The sequence below is a fragment of the Anser brachyrhynchus genome, assembly GCF_964034855.1.
Source record: "Anser brachyrhynchus genome assembly, chromosome: 2".
NCBI classification, from domain to species: Eukaryota; Metazoa; Chordata; class Aves; order Anseriformes; family Anatidae; genus Anser; species Anser brachyrhynchus.
Genome location: NC_137695.1, coordinates 111,270,314 through 111,296,010, shown reverse-complemented (window position 1 = coordinate 111,296,010; position 25,697 = coordinate 111,270,314). Strand labels below are relative to the sequence as shown.

The window sequence follows — 25,697 nt, the reverse complement described above, 5'->3', positions numbered from 1 at the left end:
TGACAAATAGAAATTTGTGGTATTTTTAGAGAACAGTTATGTAAAATAACTCTCACTTCAGGACAAACTGTGTGTGGAACTCCTGGTAACTTTGGAAGCTACATACACACACACAATCTCTGCAGAGTTTGCTTCATTTCTACTTGTTTCATAAGTGCCTGAATAAATATTTATGGGATGCAAGCCAATGAGAGTGTTGTAACCATGGAAAGCAAAGATTTTTAATGGTTATTTAAAAAAAAAAAAAAAAGAAAAGTGGTTGTGTTAATACTTGGCAGAAATCCTTTTTTCAAGAGGTCGTCTTCTGCAACTTACCACCTTACGCTTGAAGACAATTTTTACAATTAATTGTGTTTATTTCAAGTAAATGTGCTCAAATATTGAAATGTAATATGTACAGAAGTGAAAAATCTGATTGTTACTATTTGGTTATCCACACTTCGGAGCAAAAATCTGAGGGTTTTATTTTTATCATGATTATATTCTGTTTTTTTCATAACCGTGCTTTTAAACAACTCTTAAAATAACTTTTAATGTTGTTACAGGTATTTATCTGTCTCTGCAGAAAATTCCAATGACAACAGAACAGGCTCCAATGTGGATAAAAGTGTGGTATGTCTCACTGGTTTTCAGTTTTATTGTATCCTTGAAAAGAATCTGTTGCATATATGAGTATAAATTCTTTGAATTTTAGATGTCTCAAACTGCTTTAGTGTTTGAAATATGGGAGATCAGTAAATAAAATTAAAGTATTTAGTATGTCTTGCCTACCAAAGTTGTTGAAAAGACCGAATTTCAGTTCTTCCTAAAACATAAGTTTTCACAAATTGGAATAAAGTAGCTGACACTGCGTACTCCTCTTGTGAAACAGGATTCTCAGTTTTTATCTTTATAAATATCTAAGAGTTTGTGCAATGTTTTCAGAGTGCCATATCTATCCCAGGTGTACACTGGCTTTGTGGTGATCATCAAATCTAGCCATGAGTGTAATAGGAAGGAAGCCTGGGCTTTCCAGCAGCCCATTGTTTCATTAGTGGAGCTGGAGCTAAGGTTTCTGAGTTCCCTGTGAGCCAAGTGGGAGGTGGCAGACAATATGGCAGTGTGGGAATTCTTTTTTTTAATTTTATTTTTTCCAAATAAAATATCCAAGCTTAGGTGTTCTGCTCCTTCCCAAGGGTGCCCCACAATCTTTTGGGATTCAGGGCACTGAGAAGCTGCATTTGTATAGCAGTTCACCTAACAAGCTCGCAGGAAAGTTCAGAAGCTCTTTCAGTTAATGCTTCCTAAGCATCTTGGCAATCAGGTTACCAGGAAGATAAGCTGATACGTTAGAAATAAGGTGTGCTTGGATTCTGTGTAAGTTCAGGTGTAAATTAAGATAATTTCCTTAGACTGCTTTAATATTTTTCAAATTGGCTTTCTTTCCAGTAGAAAACACAGTCAAAAACAATAATGAACTCTAAAAGATGTCTTTTTAGCTTTGATTGATTTACTTTGTTGGTATCTTGTTCTATTATGTTTTCCATTTAGAGTCAAAGAGAAGCAGATGTTGATGCATGTTCCTTTTTCTCTTAAACTCATAATATAAATGTTTTAGTGGTGTATGGTATTACCCAAGGAAAACTTGTAAAGGGCAGGGGAACTACTTACGTATTTTATTGGGCTAACTGAATTTATTAAGCACTGAATTGTTTTGATTTATTTATGTAAGTTGATGTCTTCCATAAATTTTGTTTTCTTCATCAGTACATGGCTGTTGGTATGGCAAAATTAAAAACAGAGCTAGGCTTGGAAATATTTGCAAATATTTAAAGCTATGTGCTGGCGTTTGGTTGACTTTGAAGGTAGCTATTAAGTGGACTTGTCAGAACTAGTGGGTTACCTGGCATGGCACCTGCACGTGCTTAAAGAACCCTCCAGCCCTGTCAGTATTGCTAGGGGTATTTGAATGTCCTCTGATTTTTAACAGTTTGGGGAGGGGAAGCTGTGGAAGGATATGGGTAATAGGTTTAAATGAATGTTAAGTCTTTATTACAGAGTATTTTTATCTCCCAGTTTTTCTCAGCTGTTTTTCCTTTCATTACATGCTGCAATGAAAACGGTAATGTTGACACATGGTTAGCAAATTAATTAGTTCTGGAAATATAACACAATGTTATCTACTCTGTATTTTGGCTTGTTACTGAGGTTCTTTTGGGAGGGACTGAGTGCCAGAAATTTCCAAGAAATTCATTGGGTTTTGCAAGAGTGTAAAACTTCACAGAACTAGACCTTGAAGTTGGAGAAAAATGGAATTCAGTGTCCTTTAACTGAATATCAGGCCTCTTTGAAGATCTGGTTATTTTCTTTTAGTGCTACCCTAAACTCCTCTGAGCAGTTCAGATATTAAGGAGGAGATCAACAGATTCTTCTGAACTGGGTCTTCAGGTTTTCTCGTTGTTCAGGGTGCAGAACCAGATGCAAAATGGTGTGGTTTAACAACAACAACAACAAAGTATGGCAGCTTCAGAAGGATTTTGCTTGGCTTCTACACTGTAGTCAGACCAAAACATGCAGGAATGCTTTTATTCTGTGTTAACTGTGACTCAGGATTTTCATAAGGTATTGTTTAGGTTATTGATACCCAATTGTGCAAAACTTCTCTGGAAGCCTGTTGTCTTGCATCAATGTCATTTGACTGCTCAGCAAGCTTAGGTAGGCCCCTTGGGGTACAGCACTATAAAAGTATTGAGAGAGAGAAAGAAGCAAGAGGAAGCAATGGAGGGTCCGAACCAGTAGGATCCAGTACAGGAACACTTCAGTTGCCAGATGTCTTCTCAGACCTGTTCCTCGTCCATCCCATTTAATTCCTTTATGCGGTCTGTCTGGAAGGGGCTGTAAAATGAGTAACCAGGAAAGGGAAGAGCAATTATGTTGAAACTTCTTGATCCTTTATTTCTGTGCATTACATGTGATCCCTTTTTACTAAAGTGAGAGCGAGCCTTTAAATAGTTGTGCTTCATTTCTCAGTGGTTTGTACCAATGGGATAAATGTGTTGTGTACTCGCTGTCCTTCCTTTTTGCTCAGTGTTTGCTTTAGTAGCAGTCTCTGTGGTTTTTGACTACAACTGTTGTCTCTTCCAAATGGTGTTATGTTGTATGTTACACCAGTAATTAATGCAAGTGCTGAGAAGTCTTTGCAGTATTTCCTTGTTCTTCCAAGGCTTTCTGGTAGGTAGTGTTAAATACATAGAGTAAGGAATAGTAAACATATAAAATTTGTGGTTAGTCCCCAGTTGCTATGTCCGTGTTCTTCCTCTGCAAACTTGAGAGCAGCTTAAGAGTATGGAAGAAAGGAAAAGGAAGAAGTGAGAAAGGATCTCCGGTTCTTGGGAGCACCATGATGCTCCTTCCTTGGAACTGGAAGGAGTAGAGATTGAAAGTGGGGATTAAGGGCAGTGCCAACCTGGAAGCAGGCAAAACCAATCTCAGCTATAGGTTTTCCATTTAATATGGATAAAGCATGCTATAACGTGTCTCCAGACTGAAATTCTAGTTTAAGACTGAACACAGGATAGTCCTTTTTGAGACCACTTACTGTTGCTATCAAGAAAGAATGAAGACGAGCATAATTTCTCCTCTTCATGATCACTTTTAGTTCTTGTAAATGTACTTTATGGGGGAAAAAGAGGAAGAGGTGGACATAGGAGGAACTGTTTTGTTGCTCCTTTTCCTGGGATGATTGTGCAAAGTGAGTCAGGCAATTGTCAGAGTTTTTGAAGTTAGAACAAGGAACAAGACAACAAAGTGTCAGAACCACTTGCATATATTGCTTTGAAGAGAATCTAGGTTAGGACTGTAATTCTCCTCTACACTCTTCTAAGGATGCTGAGGGAAATGTGGGAAAGCTAAATAAGGCTGCAGTCCTTACCAGATAAGTGGGGAAGTTTTAGAAGAGTGAATCAGCACAGGCTTGACTTAATGAGCTTCCTCAAAGTCGATACTATCTTGTTGTTTACTGAGGATTTTGCTGTTGTTGGAGTGAAATTACTGTGCACAGACATCCAGTAGAAGGTGGATATTTTGAGACTGCATGGAAAGAATGAACTTGTGAATTTATCTTGCTGGCAAACAGTAAATGCCACATAGTACCATTCTGTATTAACATCTGGAGCCTGTTACTCCTTTCAAACCTTAGTACAATGCTAGCTGTAAAAGTTCTCCCTGACTAAATGGAGGTTAAGAGCATTTTCCCCCATTGCTAATAATTGACACGCCTGATTCTGCTTCCTGAACTGAGAACTTGAAGATGCTTTGTAAAATATATTCGATAGCTCATGCTAGAAAAAGAGCACTTTCAATGCTAATAAAATGCTTCTTTATAATTTGCAGTAATACGTCTTGTCTAATTCTGAAAATACTTAAAAACCTAGCCTAGCCCCATGAATTTTGACGGAACTATGCACAACCTTAACGTTTTATCTGTGCAAATGATATAACTGTGTAATAATAAGTTCTTTCTTGTAACTAACTCCCTTAGATTTTTAGGGGAGGGGAATCAGCTAAAAATATAGTGCTTAGATAGAAGTAGGCTGTGATACAACATAAGTAGCACTGAATATTCTGGAATACTATTTTGAAGTTCATCAATTTAATGCATGTTCTTTCATGTACAAATATATATTTAAAGCTGGAAAATATGCAGAAAATGATCTACGAGTTGGAAGAACAACTACATAATGAAATGCAGTTGAAAGATGAAATGGAGCAAAAGTGCAGGTGAGACTTTGAACTTTAATTGTTTATATATTTTAAATACGTCTAGCACTTGAGTTCTGTATTACTGCTTTAGGGATTACCAGAATAACATTAAGAATTGTGCTATAGTTCTCCAAAGAAGCTCCAGGCAGAGGTTTAAATCATTCAAATATTGTTTTAAAGTGGTTTTCTTGAATATAGCATTAAGGAAATCCTTTGTTTTCAGTACCATCCATGTAATGCTTTTTCTGAACACTTGCATATTTAAGTTTGCCTGATATCTCTGAATTTAGGTTTATTTTTTTTAATGGGCTAAGGTATGCATTGGTAAGGCTGATCTTTGAGAGATGTAAAATACTATATATACTGCATATATTGGACTATTAAAGTTGACTCTCTGGTTTCTAAATATATGGTAATTGGAGTAATTACAGAACCCCATTTATTTTCCTTCCTGTGGCCGATAGATAAAACCAACGATTTTTTCTAAAGGCTTGTTTCTGCAATGTTAAAGTAGCTATGTGGGAATTTGCCCATTTCTTGCAGCTACAGTTATGAACAAATAGTAGAAACATTTTTTTCTGATGATCAAAAATTTTTACTCAGATTCATGCCAACTAAATTCTTTCAGTTAGCTTCTCCTTTTGAAGTCTTTTTCTGATGGCCTGAAAACAAAACAAACAAACAAAAAGAGGCAACACTTAGGTATAGGACACGGGAAGAGCTAAGGCTAGAATTAGGACCCTAGTGTGTAATTGTATGAGCTGTTTGGGTAGGAACTGGTAGCCAAGATGATCCAGTGGGAATTTAGACCGAGACCCTGTCCCTTACTTATGCCACAACTTCACCATTCACATGCTTTGATTGCTTTCTGTATGTAGGACATATGTTTCTTGAAATACATTCAGTAACCACAGTACTTCCTGCAGCACTACTGAAGATGTCAGAGCACAACGCTGTCCTCTGATACATCGTGCTGTTTACTGTAGTTAGGTAGGATATATTGCTATAACTGCGTATTGTACCTGCCAGGTAATGTTGTCTATGTCCCCTGTTACCTCTCTGAAGAGAGATAAGTAGCTGCAAAAACAATCATTGTATTAATGTGTTTTGCTGGTTAACTGGAGGTTTTACTATGCACTTAACTTTCCTCTGCCTATACTACTGTGTTCTAATACATTGTTTCAACAGAACCTTTTGAATAATACTATTTAAATGTTTTTATACATAGTAGTGAGCTGTATACTATTGTATTAACCATTTTAGCTATTTGGGAAGCTCAAAAGTAGAGGACGTTTTTAGCAGTTCATCAGGATATTCTAATTTTAATGATAGCCTGTTGTGTACATGCACTGTTTTTGCATTTCAGATTTAGGGACAAAATGTGGTACCTAAAGTTTTGCATATATAATCTGCAACAAAGTTTATAAATACTTACTGTATTTTACAAACTATTTCCAATGAAATTAGAATGTTTTCTTTGATTTTTAAATGCTTACTACAAAAGAGAATTAGTTAAAATGTAGCCCTTTGGTAATGGGCGCAAATTATTTAACTAGAAAAACACTTGTCATGTATAACTATATCCTCGTTTTACTTAAATGGTTTTCTTTTCTTTTTAGATCTTCAAACATAAAGCTAGACATAATAATGAAAGAACTGGATGAAGAGGTAACTGTTTTTCCTCATTGAAGCCTTCTTAGTTGGGTAAAGAATATCGATAGTACTATCACAATTTAAGATATTTCTTCCATGCTAAAAAAAAACAAACACAAATTGTTCTCACTACAAATTTGAGACCAAATGATCACATTTCAATACATAGCATTGGAAGATGCACCTTTTTATTCGCACACATTTTTCAAATCTTTTTGCTTCTGCATGTTGCACAGATTTAAATTGTTTCCTCTGCTAAACATTATACTTAATCTTGTTCATTGCAGTTTTTCTGGAGTTTATCAAAATGAGTTTTTCTAAAATCTAATGTACAGGTGATTTTCTATTGAGTCCTTATGTCATCTCTTAATACTATTTAATGGTTACTTAAATACCATGTTAACAAAAACTACTTCAGTAATTTGGTATATTTGTAATGTAGAAGTTTAAAGAAAAAAGTCATCTTTTCTGAAAGTTTTTTAAAGGGAGACACAGAAACTCATTCACTGGAAATCATGCATCAGTGCCCTTAGCTAATTAGTTGCAGAGATACTGGTTTAGGGATCATTCATTAAAATGTAAATAGAAAATGCCAATGCTTTTAATTTTAGGGAAATCAAAGAAAGAACTTAGAAACAACAGTGTCTCAAATTGAGAAGGAAAAGATGGTACTGCAGCATAAGATAAATGACTACCAAAGAAAAATTGAACAAGAGAATGAGAGGAGGCGGAATGTGGAAAATGAAGGTATGCCATGTTGTCACATTGAAACTGATGAGGTATATGGTTTGTTTTTTTGGGAATACTATGTTAGCATCTTAAGTGTTACAGAACTTTAAAAGGGATCTCCTCAAATAATGAGCACAAATTTGAGTTTATTTTTATTTGAGTTTTAACAAGAACATGTCTTTGTCTTATTCTGTCTTCTCTACAGTGTGTTATTCAGCAGGCACAGAATTTGATCTAAAAACGTACATAAGAAAAAAGTCAACAAAGGACTTATATGCCAAGACTTTGAATATATTTATATAAAAACTAAAGATTTTTTTAATCTGTTGTGTTAATGATATAATTTCTTTTCAGTGTCCACACTAAAAGATCAAATGGAAGACTTGAAAAAAATCAACCAGCATTCACAAATTACAAATGAGAAGATAACACAATTACAAAAACAGGTACGTTCTTTCCATTCATTGCTTTCATTATTTCTTATGTCTCAGAAGCAGTATTGTGCATTCAGATATAATAAAACTGGTTCTAATAAATCATTTTTATATTTGAGAATCTTTTTTTTTTTTTTCCCCAACAGCTAGAAGAAGCCAATGACTTGCTAAGGACAGAATCTGATACAGCAGCGAGACTGAGAAAGGGTAACACAGAAATGAGCAAGTCATTAAGTCAGGTAGAATCACTGAATAGAGAACTGCAGGAAAGGTGCAGAGTCCTAGAAGGTGCAAAACTGCAGGTGGAGAAGGATTACTACCAACTGCAAGCAGCATTGGAATCAGAACGACGGGACAAAAGTCATGGATCTGAAATGATTGGAGAGCTACAGGGTAAATTTTCTCTTTTTCTACTTTGCTATAAAAAGAAAATTAACAAGTAAGCGTGTTTATAAAAGACATGAAGAGAGGAAAAGCCAATCTGCAAAATGAATGTGACTTAGTAAAATAATTCCTGAGGATGTGGTTGTGTCTGAGGGGCTCTTGGGAGAGGGGGTGTCAGAATCAAAGAGTTTGCTGTAGGAAGCTGCTGAAGTCTATAGGGCTGCCCTATCTAAAATTCTGAGACCTGTGGCACAAAATATGAAAAGCTGGTAGTGCTAGAGAAGACACAACACTGTGTTATACCACCGTGGTGCAGCAGCCAAGTTGACGTAACCCAGTTCTGTCTCCTCTTGTGTTTTTGGAAAATGCTACTTTGTTCTTAAATTGCATTTGTTTTCTTTCTGTGATGCTTCTATGTGATTTTGTAATTAAGATGAAAAACACAGTAAGGGATATGGATCTGGGTACTTGGAACACTTTACCATTTATACTTATGATTCTTAGTACTAGAAACTATTCAGATATGTTAGTTCATGACTATTATGACTATGCTAATGGATACTGCACCTTAACTTGCTGTTCTAAATCATCTGTCAGCAGTACAGAGAATCATTGCCCATGAGGCACTATCTTTTGCTTATTGGTATAGACTGGAGAGAGGTGTTGAGGGCTTTTGGGTGTGTTTGTTTTTTAAGGTCAACTTTACATTGTTTGGCACAAGGTAAGAACTATCAAGAATCAAGTTGCCTGTTTACTATGCATCAAGTATAGTAAATTAATTTCAGTTTAGTCAGTGTATAGTTCCTCTGACATGGAGTGTAGTTTGGTCCAGCCTGTCGTTAAATGTAAGCCGGAGGTACAAAATGGCATGGGAAGACTTCTGTGCACTTTGAAATGTGTTTTTTTGACCACATTCAACTCAACAGTCTGCCCAAAAGAGAGGTTCTTCCGAATAGCATTATGTATTTCAAACACTCATACAGCTGACTTTAAAAGCATATCTCGAATGCAGAAAGACTAAGATTCAGGAGGACTTTTTCGTCTTCCTTCTCCTGCGGTTTCTTTTGTATTGCCAGAAGTGAAGCATTCTGCAATATAGACAGACATAAATGAATTGATAACTATATTTTTGTACTCTAGTTACTGTGTCTACGGTATTAAGTGTAATATAGAGTAATCAAAATATTTTTGCAAGTCTTTCTTTATTTTAAAGGAATTAGTACAAACTTTTCAGTCTAGAAATATATACTATTACTTAATATTTAATATAAGCATCTGATACCTGACAGGGTTTCTTGGTAGACACTGGATAATTAATTTGTTCATCTATTCAGGGAAGAATGCTCAAGTCAGTTAGGTGAATATATATTTCATTAGCACCCGTATATCCATTTGAGATTGCCTCTGTGTGATGCATTTTATTTTACACATTAGTGGAGTTAACATTAGAAAAGATGTTTGTTCCATAGCACAGCAGAATTTGCATTAATGGAAAGAAGTTTTCATACTAGATATTGGGAGTGATGGAAGGCAGGTACCAGGTTTTGCATGTGATTTGTTTTCTGTGAACCATTTCTAATGGTGTAGCTAAAAAGATCAGTTTGCTTTACAACGTATAGCATTTGCGTATATGAAAATTGAGTGTGAGAATATTTTACAGTCCCAGAATCAATAAAGGCTGTGATAAGATTATTGATTTAAGTCTAGTAATAAATACTGAATGATATTTCATTTTTTGACAGTTCGGATTACAACTTTACAAGAAGAAGTAAAAAACCTTAAAAATAATCTTGAAAGAGTGGAAGCAGAAAGAAAACAAGCACAGGATATGCTTAATCATTCAGAAAAGGTATGGTAAGGTGATGTTGAGGCTAATGTTTGTTGACATCTTTGACTGTATTTTCAAATAGCAGTAATAGACGTTGCTAGGTTTATGTCTTGGGTCCAAATCAGTTCTGTGTTAAAATGATGAACTATATAGTGCTGATTCATGATCTCATCAGGATGGTAAGGTCTTGTAGGTCCTCAGATAGTTCTTGTAGCTTTGGGAGTAAAATTCATGTTTGTCATTCACTATACAATCCAGGATCCAGACCTTTGCAAATAGCAAGTAATTTTTGTTCTGCCTGCCTGACCACTGCTGCGGAGACTTGCCTCCTAAAAACCTATGAGTTGAAATGAAAAAAAATATATATCTCACTGGTTCTTACTTGATTTTTATTTGGCTGGATCAGTGCGAGACCTTTTTAATCAACTGTGGAGCTGAGCCATTTCAATTTTTACCTTCCTAAAGAATGGCAGCAGCATGTTCCCCTAACATCTCTGGTCCCTGCTCCAAGATAGAGATTCAAATGAAAAAGAATAGAAGGAAATCCTGTGTTCTGTGTTTTGAGGTCAGGTAAAGATTTGCAGTGTTGTGTATCCTATCCAACTAAACCAGAGAGAGACGATCACCTCTGGAAGGTTAGGGAAGGTGCAAGAAGTTATCTTTCTCATTTGGAAATACATGAAGTGGTGATCCAAAGGCAAGTCCTGTCTCTCAGTGCTCATCTGTTGTGCTAGTTTTGTGAGTTACTGTTAATGGCCAGGGCTAACAGCAGTGAAATAACATAATTGCATCCAGGTGACAGTAATAAAAAAAACCTTTGTGCTCTAGTGTTGTCAGTGGCATAGTTATATTTCCAATTTAGGTGACTACTAATTACACAAATTGAGAAGTTTTCATTATCTTCTGAATTTATAGAATAGAAATAAAAACTAGTGGAGTTTTCTCCAGAGCACTGAATACAGATTTTGTCTCTTAGCCTTCCTTATAAAAGTGGAAAATAACATTGAGAATTTCTTCATAACAGGAAGTTAACACTAAAAAAGGGAAGGGGGGAAATATTCCTTCAGGCATTACAGAATTATTATAGAAACCTGGTAACATTTTTCTTATCTTTAGGAAAAGAATAATTTAGAGATAGATTTGAACTACAAACTCAAGTCATTACAAGACCGGTTAGAACAGGAAGTAAATGAACACAAAGTGACTAAAGCTCGGTTAACTGACAAACATCAGTCAATAGAAGAGGCAAAATCAGTTGCAATGTGTGGTAAGTATTTTCTTGCAAATTTTGGATAAATACATAATAAACAGTATTTTAATTATGATACCTTAAACCACACGATCTAATAATGTGATACTCTTATGCAAGTGTTTAATTCCTAATATAAAGAAAATGCGTATCAAAATTATGAAACATAGTGAAAACTACAATTTTAAATGATTTTCTCTCACACGATACCTCTACAATACAATTTCTTAATGTTTTGAATTGCTTACTGCTTTTGCAATTCAGAACCTTCATAGGCTTCTAAAATATTATTGAATCCTATAATTCTGGCTAATGTTAAATGGAATTGAAAGAATGTATTATCAAGACAGAGATGTCTTGGGGCATTCATAACTATGTAACCGCATTAAAAATACTGATTTTCTACAAGGGTTGTCTGAAATGGTGAAGTTTCTTTTATAGGTAAACATCCATGAATCAAAGAGGTGTCCTGATAACTCAGTTGAATATATAAGGTTTTATTTGTGAAGGTCATTGGTATCTGCATGTGGATTTCATAACTTTTCAGAAAGCTAAGATAACATTTCTTTTCTTTCCCTCTACTATCCATTCATGGAAATGAAACTTTGTCTGTAACATTTCTTAGTGATTACTTCAAGAAACTGAATTTTGGATTTTTTTCACTGTTTATTTTTCAGTTGTCATGATAATATTCCAATGCTTTGATTGCAAATTGGAATTAATACTTCTTTTAAAATGTTTCTTGCTACAATGCCAGGAAGCTTTTATTCTGTAGTCAGTTCATCTAACAGCTGAAGAACTTAAATAGCTGAACAAGAAGGTCAGAAAAATGTTAGGGTGTAAGACTGTTTATAAATATAAATGTAAGACTGTTTAAAAAGAGATTCTTGCAGATGCTACATATTCATTTTCATTGTTTTTCTTCCCTTAATCCCGTTTAGAAATGGAAAAAAAAGTAAAGGAAGAAAGGGCAGCAAGAGAAAAGGCAGAGAATCGAATAGTTCAGGCTGAAAAACAGTGTTCCATGCTAGACTTTGACCTGAAGCAATCTCAGCAGAAACTGGAACACCTTCTTGAGCAAAAGGAAAGACTAGAAGATGAAGTAAGTAGAATTTTTGCTATGAATTTTCTGTATAAATAAGAAATAATAGTTGCATTAAGAAATAGAAAATAAATTCACTTACACTGAGCTCTTTTCTAATGCGTGTCTTGGTAGAACTGAAGACTGTAGTTGGGTGGTAGGTAATTTCTGCTCTTGGGTGCTGTACGTGTTTGAGTCCTTAATATAATGCAATTTTTTGTTTGCTTTTGATTTTTGACTATGTAGTTTGTCTGGCTTGGATGGTTTGCAGTTCTGGGTTTGCATTCCCAAGAAAAGTATTTGTTCAGGGAAGGGCAATTAGACCACCAAATGTGAAAACTAGGTAATATTAGTAAGAGTTTGATCCCTAATTTTTCTTTACAGACCACTGGGAAGGGTTGTGGTAACACCTTTCTTTGTGACTCATGTAAATGAGTTTTCATATAGCTACTTGGTTAGGCTATATAGCTATATATTTCATATAGCCACTTGGTTAGGCTGCGGTGTTTTCTAGGGTGAGAAATTTTTAAGATCTGAAGTCCACAGGGTGGTTTGCAGGACCTTTCAGCAGACAACTTGGGTTTCTTCCATTGTTGCTTTTAAGATAAGATCAATAAAATACATTTGGGCCTTTGAAATAAACGAAGTATAGGCAAAGTATAGACGGTGTTGTACCATTATGTTCTGCAAGGGCAGAAGCTTTCTGTAAGATTGTTGTACTGAAATGTTTGGAGATTTAAGAATATTTTCATACATTGTACAATATGTAGCATCTAGGCAATAGTGTTTAACAAGTAATCCATAAATGAAACTTTCAACTCCATGCAATTAGCTATTCAGCAAGCGCTCCTAAACTGAAATAACTTCTCATTTAGGTAAAGAATCTGACATTTCAGCTAGAGCAAGAGACGAATAAGAGAGTAATGGCACAGAATGAATTAAAGGCACAAGCTTTTGAAGCAGATAACTTGAAGGGTTCTGAGAAGCAACTGAAACAGGAAATCAATACGTTATTGGAAGCAAAGAGATTACTGGAAGTTGAGTTGGCTCAACTTGCGAAGTAAGTAAAAATCTGAAGTAAAATGCAAAAAGTTGCTTAGTTATACGTACATTGTTTTGCTTGTTTTTATTCATGAAAATAGTTGTCTGGTGCATAGGCATTTCTTCTTAAACTAAAAATATTTTTAGCTGTACATTATAATTTCTATATGTAGCCTTCAGTGTTGGAGTAGTCTTGTTTTGAGCTATGCTTTGGAACAGTCCTTGGCTCATTGTTCACATCACAGCATAGATGCCATTTTGTTTGAAATTTGACTTCTTTGTGGATTGAATGTGATGCTACTTACTGATACCACCTGGGACTTGTGGTTTTACTGCATGGGAGTCAACATCCTTATCCTCTTTAACTACCTGATTCTTTTTCTTAATTTGACTGACAACATTTTTTATTAATCATGCTTCTATCATAGCTTCCTTCAGCTGAAAATATAGCCCAGCATTTCTCTGTTTAGAGTACTTCTTTTCTTCTAAATTACATAACTAAAACAATCATCAGGGTAGAATGAAGAATGTAATTAAGTCAGAATTTTAGGATAAAGCAAACTGTAGGTCTTGGAAATAATGTGTGTATAAATATAAAATCATTGTGGGATGCTGTTTTTGTTAGAAACAGCTTTTGTCATTTGTTGTAGCTGACTTTTTACACTGTTTCCTTTTTTATTCTTTCAAAGACAGTACAGAGGAAATGAAGGTCAAATGCGTGAGCTTCAGGATCAGCTTGAAGCTGAGCAGTATTTTTCGGTAAGGATCACTAAGAATCTTGAATGTTACATTTTGACATGGAATCATTGAACAGTTGAATAGTTTTACGTATTTACATTTTTAAATGGAAATCAGAATAATGTGGCGTAAGACATCAATTCACAAAATTGTGCTTGAAACAAAAAATGAACAATAAATTAGAGAACATAAGTATAATGTTACAGACGGTCTGTTTGATCTGCTGCCTTTTAGTTGTTTGATTGTCAAATTCAATATGTTAAGATGAATAGCTCAATCATCTGAACTATTTATTGGAGTAGTTGATATCTTAACCTTGGAAAAGAGGTCTTTTTCTGACATAAGTGCAAACTTTGTAGAGAGTTCAAAATCTCCATATGTACTGTAATATATTCCACGTGATTGATCTACCTATTTAAGAACCATGGATCCAGTACCATTCTGCACTTACTCCTCATCCTTCTAAAAAGATTCTCTGCACCCAAGTCCCTGAAGAGTACAGAAGAGCCTTATTCTGTACCCCATGTAGCCAAGATGTGTATTTTATGGATTTAGTGTGATGTGTTCTATTTCTGTGAATAGAGAAGTAGCATGACATCCTCTATAAGGCCTGAACTTTAAATACATTTGTGAATACACGCAGATACATTGCACTTTGGGAAATACTCTTTAAATTCAGTTCTTCCTTGGAGGTAAAGAGAGAGGGGAAAAAAAAAAAAAGCATTTACTATAGTACATGTCATTATAATTTTATTATATGTTAAAGGTTTTTGTGCATTTCTCCATAAGTCTCCCAACAAGGAGATTCAGTGTGTCGTGTGTCATTTTCAGTTTTCTTTTTTCACAAGCATGTAGTCTGCACAAGAGACATTCATAATCCAGTCTGAAAACTTAGAAGAAGTACTTTATTGTAGAAGATAAAATTTGAATGTACAGAATTAGTGGTGGTGTTAATACAGTGATTAGGAACATAAGTTATTCGTATTGATAAGACTTCTGTTGAATCAGTTATTAATACAAAGTCAGTCTGTACACAAGAAATTCTTCCAGTCTAAGAGAAAAGATGCATAGATACAAAAACAATACAACAGATGGAAGCATAGAACAGTACTAAGCTTTAGTTTGACTTAGATTTTGAGACGGATGCTAAAAGGTGATGCAGTTTGATCCTGTTGTTCCCAAGAGACCCGCCCAGTTGTTCCCCGGTGCCTTCCTTCCCTTTTGTGGGTGGCTGTGTTTGTATAATTGTGTAGAAAACCAGACTAGAAAACTGAAAACTAACCTGGTCAGATCATGTCCCAGCAGAAAGGCTACTGGTAAAGAGTGTATTGGGCAGGCAAGGAGGAGGAAATTCCATTAAAGACAGTACTGGCATACATTGGTTTGACAGATTAAAACCAACCAAGCACCAAACCCATAAATTTTAGTATGGAACTTGAATAATGATTCTCTCTTTTTCTGCTTTCTTTTGCAGACACTTTACAAAACTCAGGTTAAGGAACTGAAAGAGGAAATTGATGAAAAGAATAAAGAAACTCAAAGAAAAATGCAGGAATTGCAAAACGAAAAGTATGCCCATTGTGTTTTTTAAATAGACTTAAGTTTTCCGTAGAGTGGTCATGCTCATGAAGATTTTGAATCAGATGTAAAATGTTAAATTCTTTCAACCCCAAACAGGCTTCAGGGCTGTTCTGTAACACCTTGCAATATGGCAAATACACAGGATGTTGCCTGTGCTGACAGAGACAGATACGGCTATTTGTATTTGCTTGAACTTGATTCATATGTAGAAGTTGTAAAATTTTGAAAAAGTATTCCAGTCTGTTGTAGTTGTCCTTTTGCTTGTAAAAAAAACCATCTTTTTTGATTTGATTGTACCATCCTGGTAAATATTTTGTATATTTCTAGAGCCAATACAATAATTTGAGAAAAAGATAATGAAAATCCTTTGAATTCTAAGTTTAATATACTGTAGTTGCTTACAACCAAACTAGTTATGTAAATCCAATATTTTGTTAATAGTGGTGTACTGATTTTTAAGTTAGGAAATAAGGAAATAATTCTTCTGAGTTTGTTTTTCCGATTCATTAATTTATACTTGTTCTGAAGAAGGAGATTTAGCCTTACTCACAAGTCAGAATTTCTTGAAAATACAGGTCTCCTGTTGCACTTGAGCATCAGCACTGCAAAACAATCTAAAGGGAGAAGTTTGTTAGTGTTTGGTGTATTTTGGTCAGCAGAGAAAGGGAGAAAGTAATGATGTGGTAATAAATATGATAGGAGAATACCTATCTACACAAAGTTGTCAAGAACAGTATCCAAGTTAAAAAGCAAACAAAACAGGGAAAGGAAGAAGACTTCCTACTATTCTCTGGTTTGTTTGCTTTTCTTTTCTTATTATCAGTTATTTTTATAGATACCTTCTATTTGATTCCGTCACTGTTCACCATAATCTTGTTTTCATTACAAATGTTTTTCACTTGTATAAATTTGTGGGAATTGTGACAAAATTCAAGTATACTTCAACAGTTAACTTTTACAGTAGAGGCCTGTATCTGCTACAGATGTATCAAATCAGTGAGTTCCATGGCAATATGTACTTCATGGCATAAAGCACATTTTATTTTGCTGTGCAAGAAGGACTTAAGAGCCCATACTGCAGTAGTGTGTTGCCACCTCTATTTCCTTCCCCATGCTGTGAGCCATGTCGCATGTTGCTGGGTACATTTGACTCACAGGTGCTAGACTGGCTACTGTGCTTTACGTGGACTTCTTTGCAAGCAAATAAAAGAGCTTACTCCAAGCAAGAGCAAGAAAGTTTGGCTTGTATGCTGAACTGCCTCTCAAGCTGTAGATAAAATTTGCAACTCTTTCTGCAAAGACTTGCATAGACATAGAACCACTATATATGTTCAGAAACTTTACCCAGTTTTACTTTTTTATTCCTTAAAGGCAGGAGAACTTGACACTTGGTTTCTGAAGGGTTGGTGTTTCATGGATGATTGAAATTTGAATTGAATTATAGTAAGCTTACTGTTGTAGCTTGTGTGGTCCATCACAATATAACAAGTATACAGTGTGTGGTCTTAATCTTGTTTTTCTTAGGAAACTAAGATAATGACAGCTAACTGGATGATATAATCTGGGTTTGTTCACTTTTTCCTGAAAATATGGAATATTTTGCATAGGAAAAGCAAAATCTCATTCTTTTTACAGAGAAACACTCACTACACAGCTGGATTTAGCTGAAACCAAAGCTGAGTCAGAACAGTTGGCACGAGCTCTCCTTGAAGAACAGTATTTTGAACTGAGTCAGGAAAGCAAAAAAGCAGCATCAAGACATAGGCAAGAAATGACTGATAAGGACAGCATCATAAGAAGGGTAAATTATTCTGCTAATTGATATCTCTACATATCCTCCAGCTGGAAAGGGAAATTTATCTTTTAATTTGTAAGGTCTTGTGGGCATAACTGATGATTATTTCAGTATCTTAGGTTTGAACTCAGTTGGGATTTAACTGTTTTAAGTGTCCACCATCTGAACTCTCAAACAAATGTAGACTCAGATGAAAATCTGAGGTGAAGCTAGACTGAAAATCAAGCCAATGTCTGTAATTAGTTATTAAGCCTTTTCCAGTCATTTCTTGTAATTGCCCAATATATTTTTAAAGTCTTGTAAATTTGTGTAGTGTGTTACAGAATCTTATTGCAAAATTATTTAGTCCTTAAAAAACAAATGAAAAAAAACAACCAGTACTTGGAAGTCTTGAGGTTTTTCCTGTTAATGAACTATTTCCTTAAAAGAACCCCTGGTACTATTTTTTTCCAAAGTCCCACAAAATCTTGAACTGTCACATTCAATAACTGCAATCTATCTAACTTTGCTTGGATTTATGATTATACACTACAGTGTTGTCAGTTCTGCAAAGATCATTTTAAAAATGTTTTCTGGGACAGTGATATTTTTATCCTTCTGGTAAATCAAGACAGATTAGAAGTTTTTTTTTTTAAATTCAGTTTTGAACGATAAGCAGATTTTTTGGATGTACTCAGAGGAAGACATTCCAAGTAGAAGACTGTTACAGATTAAGTGTATTTAAAATAATAGCATTATAAATATTTTTATTATTTATTGAAAGTTCTTTATTTTAAAATTTGCTTGTTTTTCATCTAGCTCGAAGAAACTAATAACACATTAACCAAGGACGTTGATTTAATAACAAAAGAAAATTCAGAGATCAGTGAAAAAATTAGGAAGCAGGAGGAAGGTATGTCATCTTTGGAGTTTTAAAACACTTGTTATGAAGCACAAATGAACTGGAAGCATGTGGCAAGATGAAAACGGGAAATTTGAAAGGACAGTCCTGTATGTCTTTCATAATGGTGAAATAGCTTGATGGAAAAATAAGTCACTGCTTTCATCTTGAAATTCCATGTAAATTGCCACTATTTTTACATTCTATTCCCATGTACTACCTTTACTGTTGGCAAACGATTAAAATCACAGCTTTGGTGGGCAGGAAAAAGTGATGTTCAAGGCTTGCTTCCCTCAGTTTTTAAAGCAAGTTAGCACAGAAGTTCCTGCAGGCATTGGAGGAATGCCTGTTCAGTACAGCTCTTCCACATACTGTCTGTCTACCCCTTTCTGCCAGCCATGCACTTGAGTGCGTGAAAGTTGTTAAGGACTCATTTCATATTGCATAAAATGTACTTAATGAAGCGTTTGTTTCCATCTCCAGTATGTACTGTAAGGCAGCATCGATATTTCAGCTCCCTTAAGATGTCGCTTGAATTCAGAATTAAGATCTTGTTCGTATCAGTGGATTTGCATTTTAATTTTGTGCATTCGGTCTATATAAGAATATATAGAATATATAATCAGACTGCATATTTTAATATATGTTGACTATGAGAGCAAAGGCCTTATCAGTTGTGCTGCCAGTGTTTTTGCAAATCTATGTAGGAAGAAAGGCATACACGAATGTTTTCCCTTTGTTCTGTGTTTTGGTAATAGCAGGGATTTGTTAGGGAGAGGGCGAGAAAGCAGTTTTCAGTTGCTTGGTGTTTTTTAGTTTATGAAGTTTGTTACTTTATAAGTATTTGAAAATTATTCTTTAACTGCTTGTAGTTTTTGTGGAGAAATCCTTATCAGTGAAATGCATACTTACAGAAATTTTGGAAACAAATCAGGAGATTGGAGGTGTGATACAAAGACTGATACAATTGAGTAACTGGTGTGGGTGGATGGGTTGGAAAGGTAACGTAACAAAGTCATTCTTGGCTTAAAAAAAGTCTTTTCTTCCATACTTTCATTATGCCTCACTTCAGAATCTGTGCTGAATGTGGGTCCAGATATCAGTCCTATTCCGTGTGGCTATTCGCTTAATGTTTTTGGTATGGCAGAAACATTTTTGGTAGAGCAAATACCAAGGGAGTGGAGCAACAAACTTAACAGGAAACAAGCACATGCATGTTGTTTGTAGTAGTTCATCTTGGTGCCTTTCTAAGATATTCTTCAGGTAATTTTCTGTTACTACAGTAGCAGTAAGGCAGTAATATCTGTCACTGCAAACTGTATTTTGCACTTTAGATAACGTAATAGGAATATGGAGAAATAGAATGGTACTATTATAGAATTGATTAAGTTTAGAATTTCTTACCTTGTCCTAAAATCTCAAAGTTGAATATTACTTTAACAGAATACAAAATAAAAAAGGAGGAAGAAATCAATAATATTAGAATGCATTATGAGAAGAGTATCAACACTGAGAGAACTCTGAAGACACAGGTAAAACTTTCTATATAGTTGAATAAATTAATAAGACATTGCATATCAGATATATTCTCATTCATTTTTTGTGCCACTAACTCTTAGAGCTTGAGATTAAATTTATATTAATCATGATGTATAATATGTGTTGGTATTTACAGCTGAAAGAAAGTTGATGCTGAGTACTTTTCAGTATTACTTCTAACATGAATAAGGACCATTTATGTTGGTGATGTATTTTGTGGGGGCAACAGAAAAGTTCTGCTTCACTGTACTGACTGTTTCTATAATTTTGGGAAACCTTTTTAAAGACAGATGGAGATGACTGGAGAAGTTGGATTGGAGGAGGAGGGTTTTTTCAGCTCTTGTTTGTGTTTTTGCTATTTGAAACGGGCATCAGTTTGATAAATTCAGTAACTGAGTTACACATTTTAGTGTATCCATGAGGACACATTTTTGGTTTTCGAATTGATCGTAATGATTTATTGAAGTATACCTCCACTATTCTTAGCAAAAATATGCAAGTCTTTGATCTAAACCTTTAACAAGATGAACTTGGAAGATTTGTATGAAACTTCCTTGCATGTGTAATTTTTCTTACTGATCTTCTGTTTTTCTTTACAGGCTGTCAATAAACTGGCTGAGATAATGAATCGGAAAGATTTTAAAATAGACAGAAAGAAAGCAAGCATGCAAGATTTGAGGAAGAAAGATAAGGAAAACCGAAAGCTACAATTAGAGCTTAATCAAGAAAAAGAGAAATTCAATCAGATGGTAGTGAAATACCAAAGGGAGGTCAATGAAATGCAAGCGGTAAAATAATCTTAATTTTGGTCACATTATGAAGTTTTCTGCACAGGAAAAATGTTAAGCTCCTAGTCCACTTGAGAAAAGCATTTAGTTTTTCCAGATGTACTAGTCTACAGAATATTAGTGAGGTGGAGAACTTGGAAAGTGTGTAGCTGTCCTTGTTCTCATTCATTTCCCCTTTGTAAATTCTTAACCATGGAAGCTGCTGGTACATCATGAAAACTGAATATTGTGTAGTATACGATTTATACATAGTTTTTCTCTGGTAGGCAGTGGTCTTCTCTAACAAATATTCTACTAAAATTTCTATTCAAATTTTCTACTTCATCTATATCTTTGATATTTAACATTTTTCCTAGACTTCAGGAACATTTCTATTACAATAACTTATGTTAATTCTATCAAAAGTGTTTACTACATTTTTTCAAAGTCTAATGAGTTTTGTTTTTAAAATACTTTGCTACCGTATTTTTGGTATCAAGGTAACTGTGTATGTGTATATAAATACAGCAACTAGCAGAAGAATCTACATACAGGAATGAGCTACAGATGCAGCTGGATAGTAAAGAGAGTGATATAGAACAACTACGAAGGAAAATCTTGGACCTCCAGCAAGGAATGGATTCCACCAGCGTTGCTAGTCTCCAGACAGATGAAACGGATGGAAATCTTTCAGGTAAGAGAAGAGCATATTTAAGTACTTGATTTTGCTCATGCGTGTAGTTTAGGAAGGTATTGTCCATTTTCATTTATTTATCAATTTCACGGCTAAGGTGCTCATACTTAATTCTTAACTTCTCACATCATTCCTACTACTTTATGGCATAGTATTACCATAATTTTTATCCACTTTTGTGGAAAGAATATCTTTACAGCTGTCATTATTACTGTTTTACTATAGTGACTGCAGTGTGCAATGTACAGTGAATACAATAAAGGGCCAGCATTTACATAACATCTTGATTGTATCTTATATCTTGAACCCAAAATTGCCTTAATCTTGTCTGTTGGTCATAGTAATGTAACACCTTTATGAAAAGTGGTAATAACTGCCTATGTGGAAAAATTACAGTTGAAATTTCCATAATACATAGCAGAGTATAGTACTCTGATTCAACAGAATAAAAGAACAAATAGTTCAGGACAAATCATAGCTAACCATTTCCATATAGTTTCAGTTACAGGTACTGTATTTTGAGACCCACTGTTAACACTGGTTAGTGATTTTCCACCCTCCAATATTTGAAAAGTATAATTAGTTAGCATATTTACATTCCCGTATTTGTAGATATGGGAGAAAACTTTTAGCAATAATCAGGGCTTTACAGTTTCCATATATTGGAGTGAGGCTTATTTTCTGTGTGCAGTTATATAATTTTTATTTTTTTTTGAAATTCTTTATCAATGCTAGTCTTACAAATTTACATTCTGATTTAATTGTAGAAAAACAGATTCAAATAAAATACTATTTTAGGTGTTTTAAGACCTTAGTGGGTAAGTAATTGGATAAAAGGAGATAGAAATATTTTAGGTGTCTCTTTTCCTGTTAATGCACCTCATGCTGCACAGATTGCCACATTCTAGAACTTTTCCAAGGGTCTTAAAATGATTGAAATTTCAGGTAGGTTATGGAACTTACAGTATATTTTTATGTAGTTATTCTTTTCTGTGTCTATTTTTGTGTCCTGTCTTCCCCTAGTATGTTTTCAGATGTTCATTTGAAATCAGTTCTGTTTTAGAATGCATTTCTATTCATATAATCATATGGTCTGTTCTTTGCAATTTCCACTCTTTCCAAGAAGCCTTTTGCATTCTGACAATTCCATCGTAAAAAACCTCAGGATATTGCCATATTGTAATGTAAATATATTTTTTTGTTTCAGAAATGTCTTCTGTAGCCAAACTTCCACTAAAACTCAATATTGGGGATTCTTAGAGCTATTAGATTGATGAAGTAATTTTCTTAGCTGTCTGTCACCTGCTAGGAACTCCCTTTCATACCCCCTTAGGTATTCCTGAACTTCCGGTACTTCTCAGGAGCTTTTCTGTTAGATACTAATTCTGGGTGGTTTCTGTTTAATTAGGGTCAAAAAGGAATGAGAGGTTTTTACTTTTAACTTTTGTTGAAATGTTTTTTTCCACCTCAAATTACTATTTGGAAATGTCTCTTATGTTTGATAGCATTTCCTAAATGAAGAAGTCTGTAGTTCCTATTTTTTTTTACTGAGAATTTCTGAATTCCTGTAAATAGAAAGCTTACATTTCTCTGCAAGAAAATGGACTAGATTTATTTAACATGAAAGGGTAGTATTAAACTTGCTTACTTTGCTTTTCAGACATTTTCAGCAAAATGGCTGTTGTGTATTGTACTGAAAAAAACACCACTTGTCTCCATCTGGTAGCACCTTCCTTATTTTCTTCTTAAGAGTAATAGTATGTCGATATGATGCTGTTGTCTCTTAGATCGTGGAAAGTCTGTAGGAGTATGCTGTTTCTTTGTCTGATTCATAAGGTATGTTATTTCCAGTTTTCCCTTTGGAGACGTGCATAGGCTTCATAGAATCACAGAATGGCTTGGATTGGAATGGACCTGAAAGATTAGCTAGTTCAACCCCCCTGCCATGGGCAGGGATGACACCCACTAGATCAGGTTTCCCAGGGCCTTGTCCGGCCTGGCCTTGAACACCTCCAGGGCTGGGGTATCCACAGCTTCTCCGGGCGGCCTGTGCCAGTGCCTCACCACCCTGTGAATGAAGAATTTCCTCCTAACATCTAATCTAAACCTCCCCTCTTTTAGTTTAAAACAATTCTTCCTTGTCCTGTCATTATCTGCCCAAGTAAAAAGTTGATATCTGTTTATAGGCCCCTTTTAAGGGCTGCAATGAGGTCTCCCCGGAGCCTTCTCTTGTACGGGCTGGAAATCCCCAGCTCTCTCAGCCTTTCTCTTTCTAGTGACACCCACTAGATCAGAGGCGCTTCAGCCTTCTGATCATTTTCGTGGCCCTTCTGTGGACCATGCGACAGGCTTCTGTCTGTCTGACCCTCCACTTTGATTTTTGAGGCAGAAATTACTGTATGTGCCAAGTGTTTACAAGTCAGCAGCTTTTTCATTGTTAATTAGAATATCATAATTACCAGAAACTCTTATGGTCTCTCCCTTTGTCTTCTATACTCATTACCCTTCTATTTCTGTTTTACCACCCTGTCACCCCTCTCCCTCATTTTTTGTGCTTTTTTCTTTCACATCTGTTTTTTACTGCAGTTGTGTTGCTGATGTTAGTGTCATAAATGTAGGAGCTCTAATACATATTATGGCCTCTGATGTATATTACTTAATAATAAATTTAGATTATGTCCCTATATGCTGTGGGTTTTTTGAGCAAGATTGAATTAACCAGAATCTGAATAAGAAGCAATTTAGGTAATTTAGAGAAATAGTGACATTAATATAGTCATGTTCAACACGTTGTTAGTTGAGAGCACAGGAGTGCACTAGCATTATAAGCAGGAAAAGAAAGCTAGTCTTCAAGGTCTAAGTATCCCATGCCATGGAAAAAGGCTATTGACAGAATCATTCAATGGTTGGAAGGAGCCTCTGGAGGTCATATGGTCCAAACCAACTTCTCAAGCAGGTTGCTCAGGACCACCTCCGGGTGACTTTTGAAGATCTCCAAGGACAGGAGGACTCCCCCATCTCTCTGGGCATCCTATTCAAGTGCTCTATCACCTTCATAGTAAAGAATTGTTTCCTGATGCTCGGAGGGAGCCTCCTGTGTTCCAGTTTGTGCCCATTGCCTCTTGTCCTGGCACTGGGCACCACTGAAAAGAGCCTGGCTCTGACCTCTTTGCTCCTTCCCTTCAGCTATTAATACACACTGATAAGATCTCCCTGAGCCTCATCTTCCCCAGGCTGAACAGTCCCAGCTTTCTCAGCCTCTCCTCAGAGGAGAGATGCGCCAGTACCTTGATCATCTTGGTAGCCCTCCATTGGACACTCTCAGTACGTCCATGTCTCTTGTACTGGGGGGCCCAGAACTGGACCCAGCACTCCAGGGATGGCCTCACCAGTGCTGGGTAAAGCAGAAAGATCACCTCTCTTGACCTACCGGTGATACTTTGCCTAATGCAGCCCAGAATACCATTAGCCTTATTAGCGGCAAGGGCACACTGCTGGTACACGTTAAACTTGGTGTCTACCAGGATTGTCAGGTCCTTCTTTGCAAAGCTGCTTTCCAGCTGGATGTCCCAGTGTGTCCTGGTGCCTTGGGCTGTTCCTCCATAGGTGCAGGACTTTGTACTTCTCATAGTTTAACAAAGAAATTTTTGTCAGCCTACTTCCTCAGCCTTTCAAGGTTGATGATTTTGTTCTCCTTCATGTGCCTGAAAATGGTTTCCATCACCTTTCCACGGATTGAGGTGAGGCTGACCAGCTTGTAGTTCCCTGGTTCCTCCTTCTTGACCTTCCTGAAGATAGGAGTGACATGTGCTTTCCTTCAGTTTTAGGGCACTCCTCCAGTTGCCATGGTCAAGCCAAGATTATTAAGAGTGGCCTCATAATCACATCTGCCAGCAATTGTGGGTGCATTGCTTCAGGGCCCATGGAACTATGCATGTCCAGTTTGGTCTTCCACCAAAGAAGAGGTGGATACATCTTTGCTTCGGCCTTTCAGGCTGGTCTCTGGGACCTGGGATTTCTGAAGGCCAGTCTTGCTGGAAAGACTGAGGCAAAGAAGGCACTCACTTCCTCAGACTTATCACAGTTCTAAGTAGTCGAGTCTCCTGTTTCCTTCAGGGCCTGCATTTTCCCTAGTCTTCCTTTGGTCACTGAGGAACCTGTAGAAGCCCTTCTTGTTGTCCTTGATGACTTTGGCCAGATTCAATTCTATCTGTAGTTTAGCTTTCCTGACTTGATACCTGGCAGTTTGGACAATGTCTCTATTCCTTCCAGGTTACCTCTCCTTCCATCCAAATTATCTAGCACGTAGTTATTTTTCTGCAAACCAAATAATTATTCTTCAAAACAGAAGGTGGCATACCACAGCAGTTCGTTTGTTACAGTTTAGTAGTATGAACATGTTTGTCTTCATCTGTGTGCTAGTTTCCCATCACTTCTGTAGCATTTCCATTCTTGTTCTCAGACGTTTTCTGAAGTATTTGGTCAGTGTTTTTGGTGAGGAACTCGTACACAGACATTTCTTCAGAGCACAAATAGCTTCTTGCTTAAGACGTGGATCTGATGG

At 35.8% G+C, this 25,697-nt stretch overlaps 1 protein-coding gene across 1 annotated transcript in view; it reads left to right on the top strand.

Moving 5' to 3' along the window:
- Positions 1-25,697, top strand: part of ROCK1 (Rho associated coiled-coil containing protein kinase 1) — a 90,067-nt gene that overhangs the window by 45,973 nt on the left and 18,397 nt on the right. Inside the window, exons 12-28 of the mRNA XM_080581109.1 lie at positions 546-612; positions 4,670-4,758; positions 6,360-6,408; positions 7,005-7,140; positions 7,477-7,568; positions 7,703-7,949; positions 9,683-9,789; positions 10,885-11,035; positions 11,959-12,119; positions 12,974-13,158; positions 13,829-13,898; positions 15,352-15,446; positions 17,094-17,259; positions 18,052-18,145; positions 19,577-19,665; positions 20,272-20,460; positions 20,968-21,133. Coding sequence (XP_080437235.1) covers positions 546-612; positions 4,670-4,758; positions 6,360-6,408; positions 7,005-7,140; positions 7,477-7,568; positions 7,703-7,949; positions 9,683-9,789; positions 10,885-11,035; positions 11,959-12,119; positions 12,974-13,158; positions 13,829-13,898; positions 15,352-15,446; positions 17,094-17,259; positions 18,052-18,145; positions 19,577-19,665; positions 20,272-20,460; positions 20,968-21,133 — 2,153 coding nt within the window. The remainder of the gene's footprint in view (positions 1-545; positions 613-4,669; positions 4,759-6,359; positions 6,409-7,004; positions 7,141-7,476; positions 7,569-7,702; positions 7,950-9,682; positions 9,790-10,884; positions 11,036-11,958; positions 12,120-12,973; positions 13,159-13,828; positions 13,899-15,351; positions 15,447-17,093; positions 17,260-18,051; positions 18,146-19,576; positions 19,666-20,271; positions 20,461-20,967; positions 21,134-25,697) is intronic.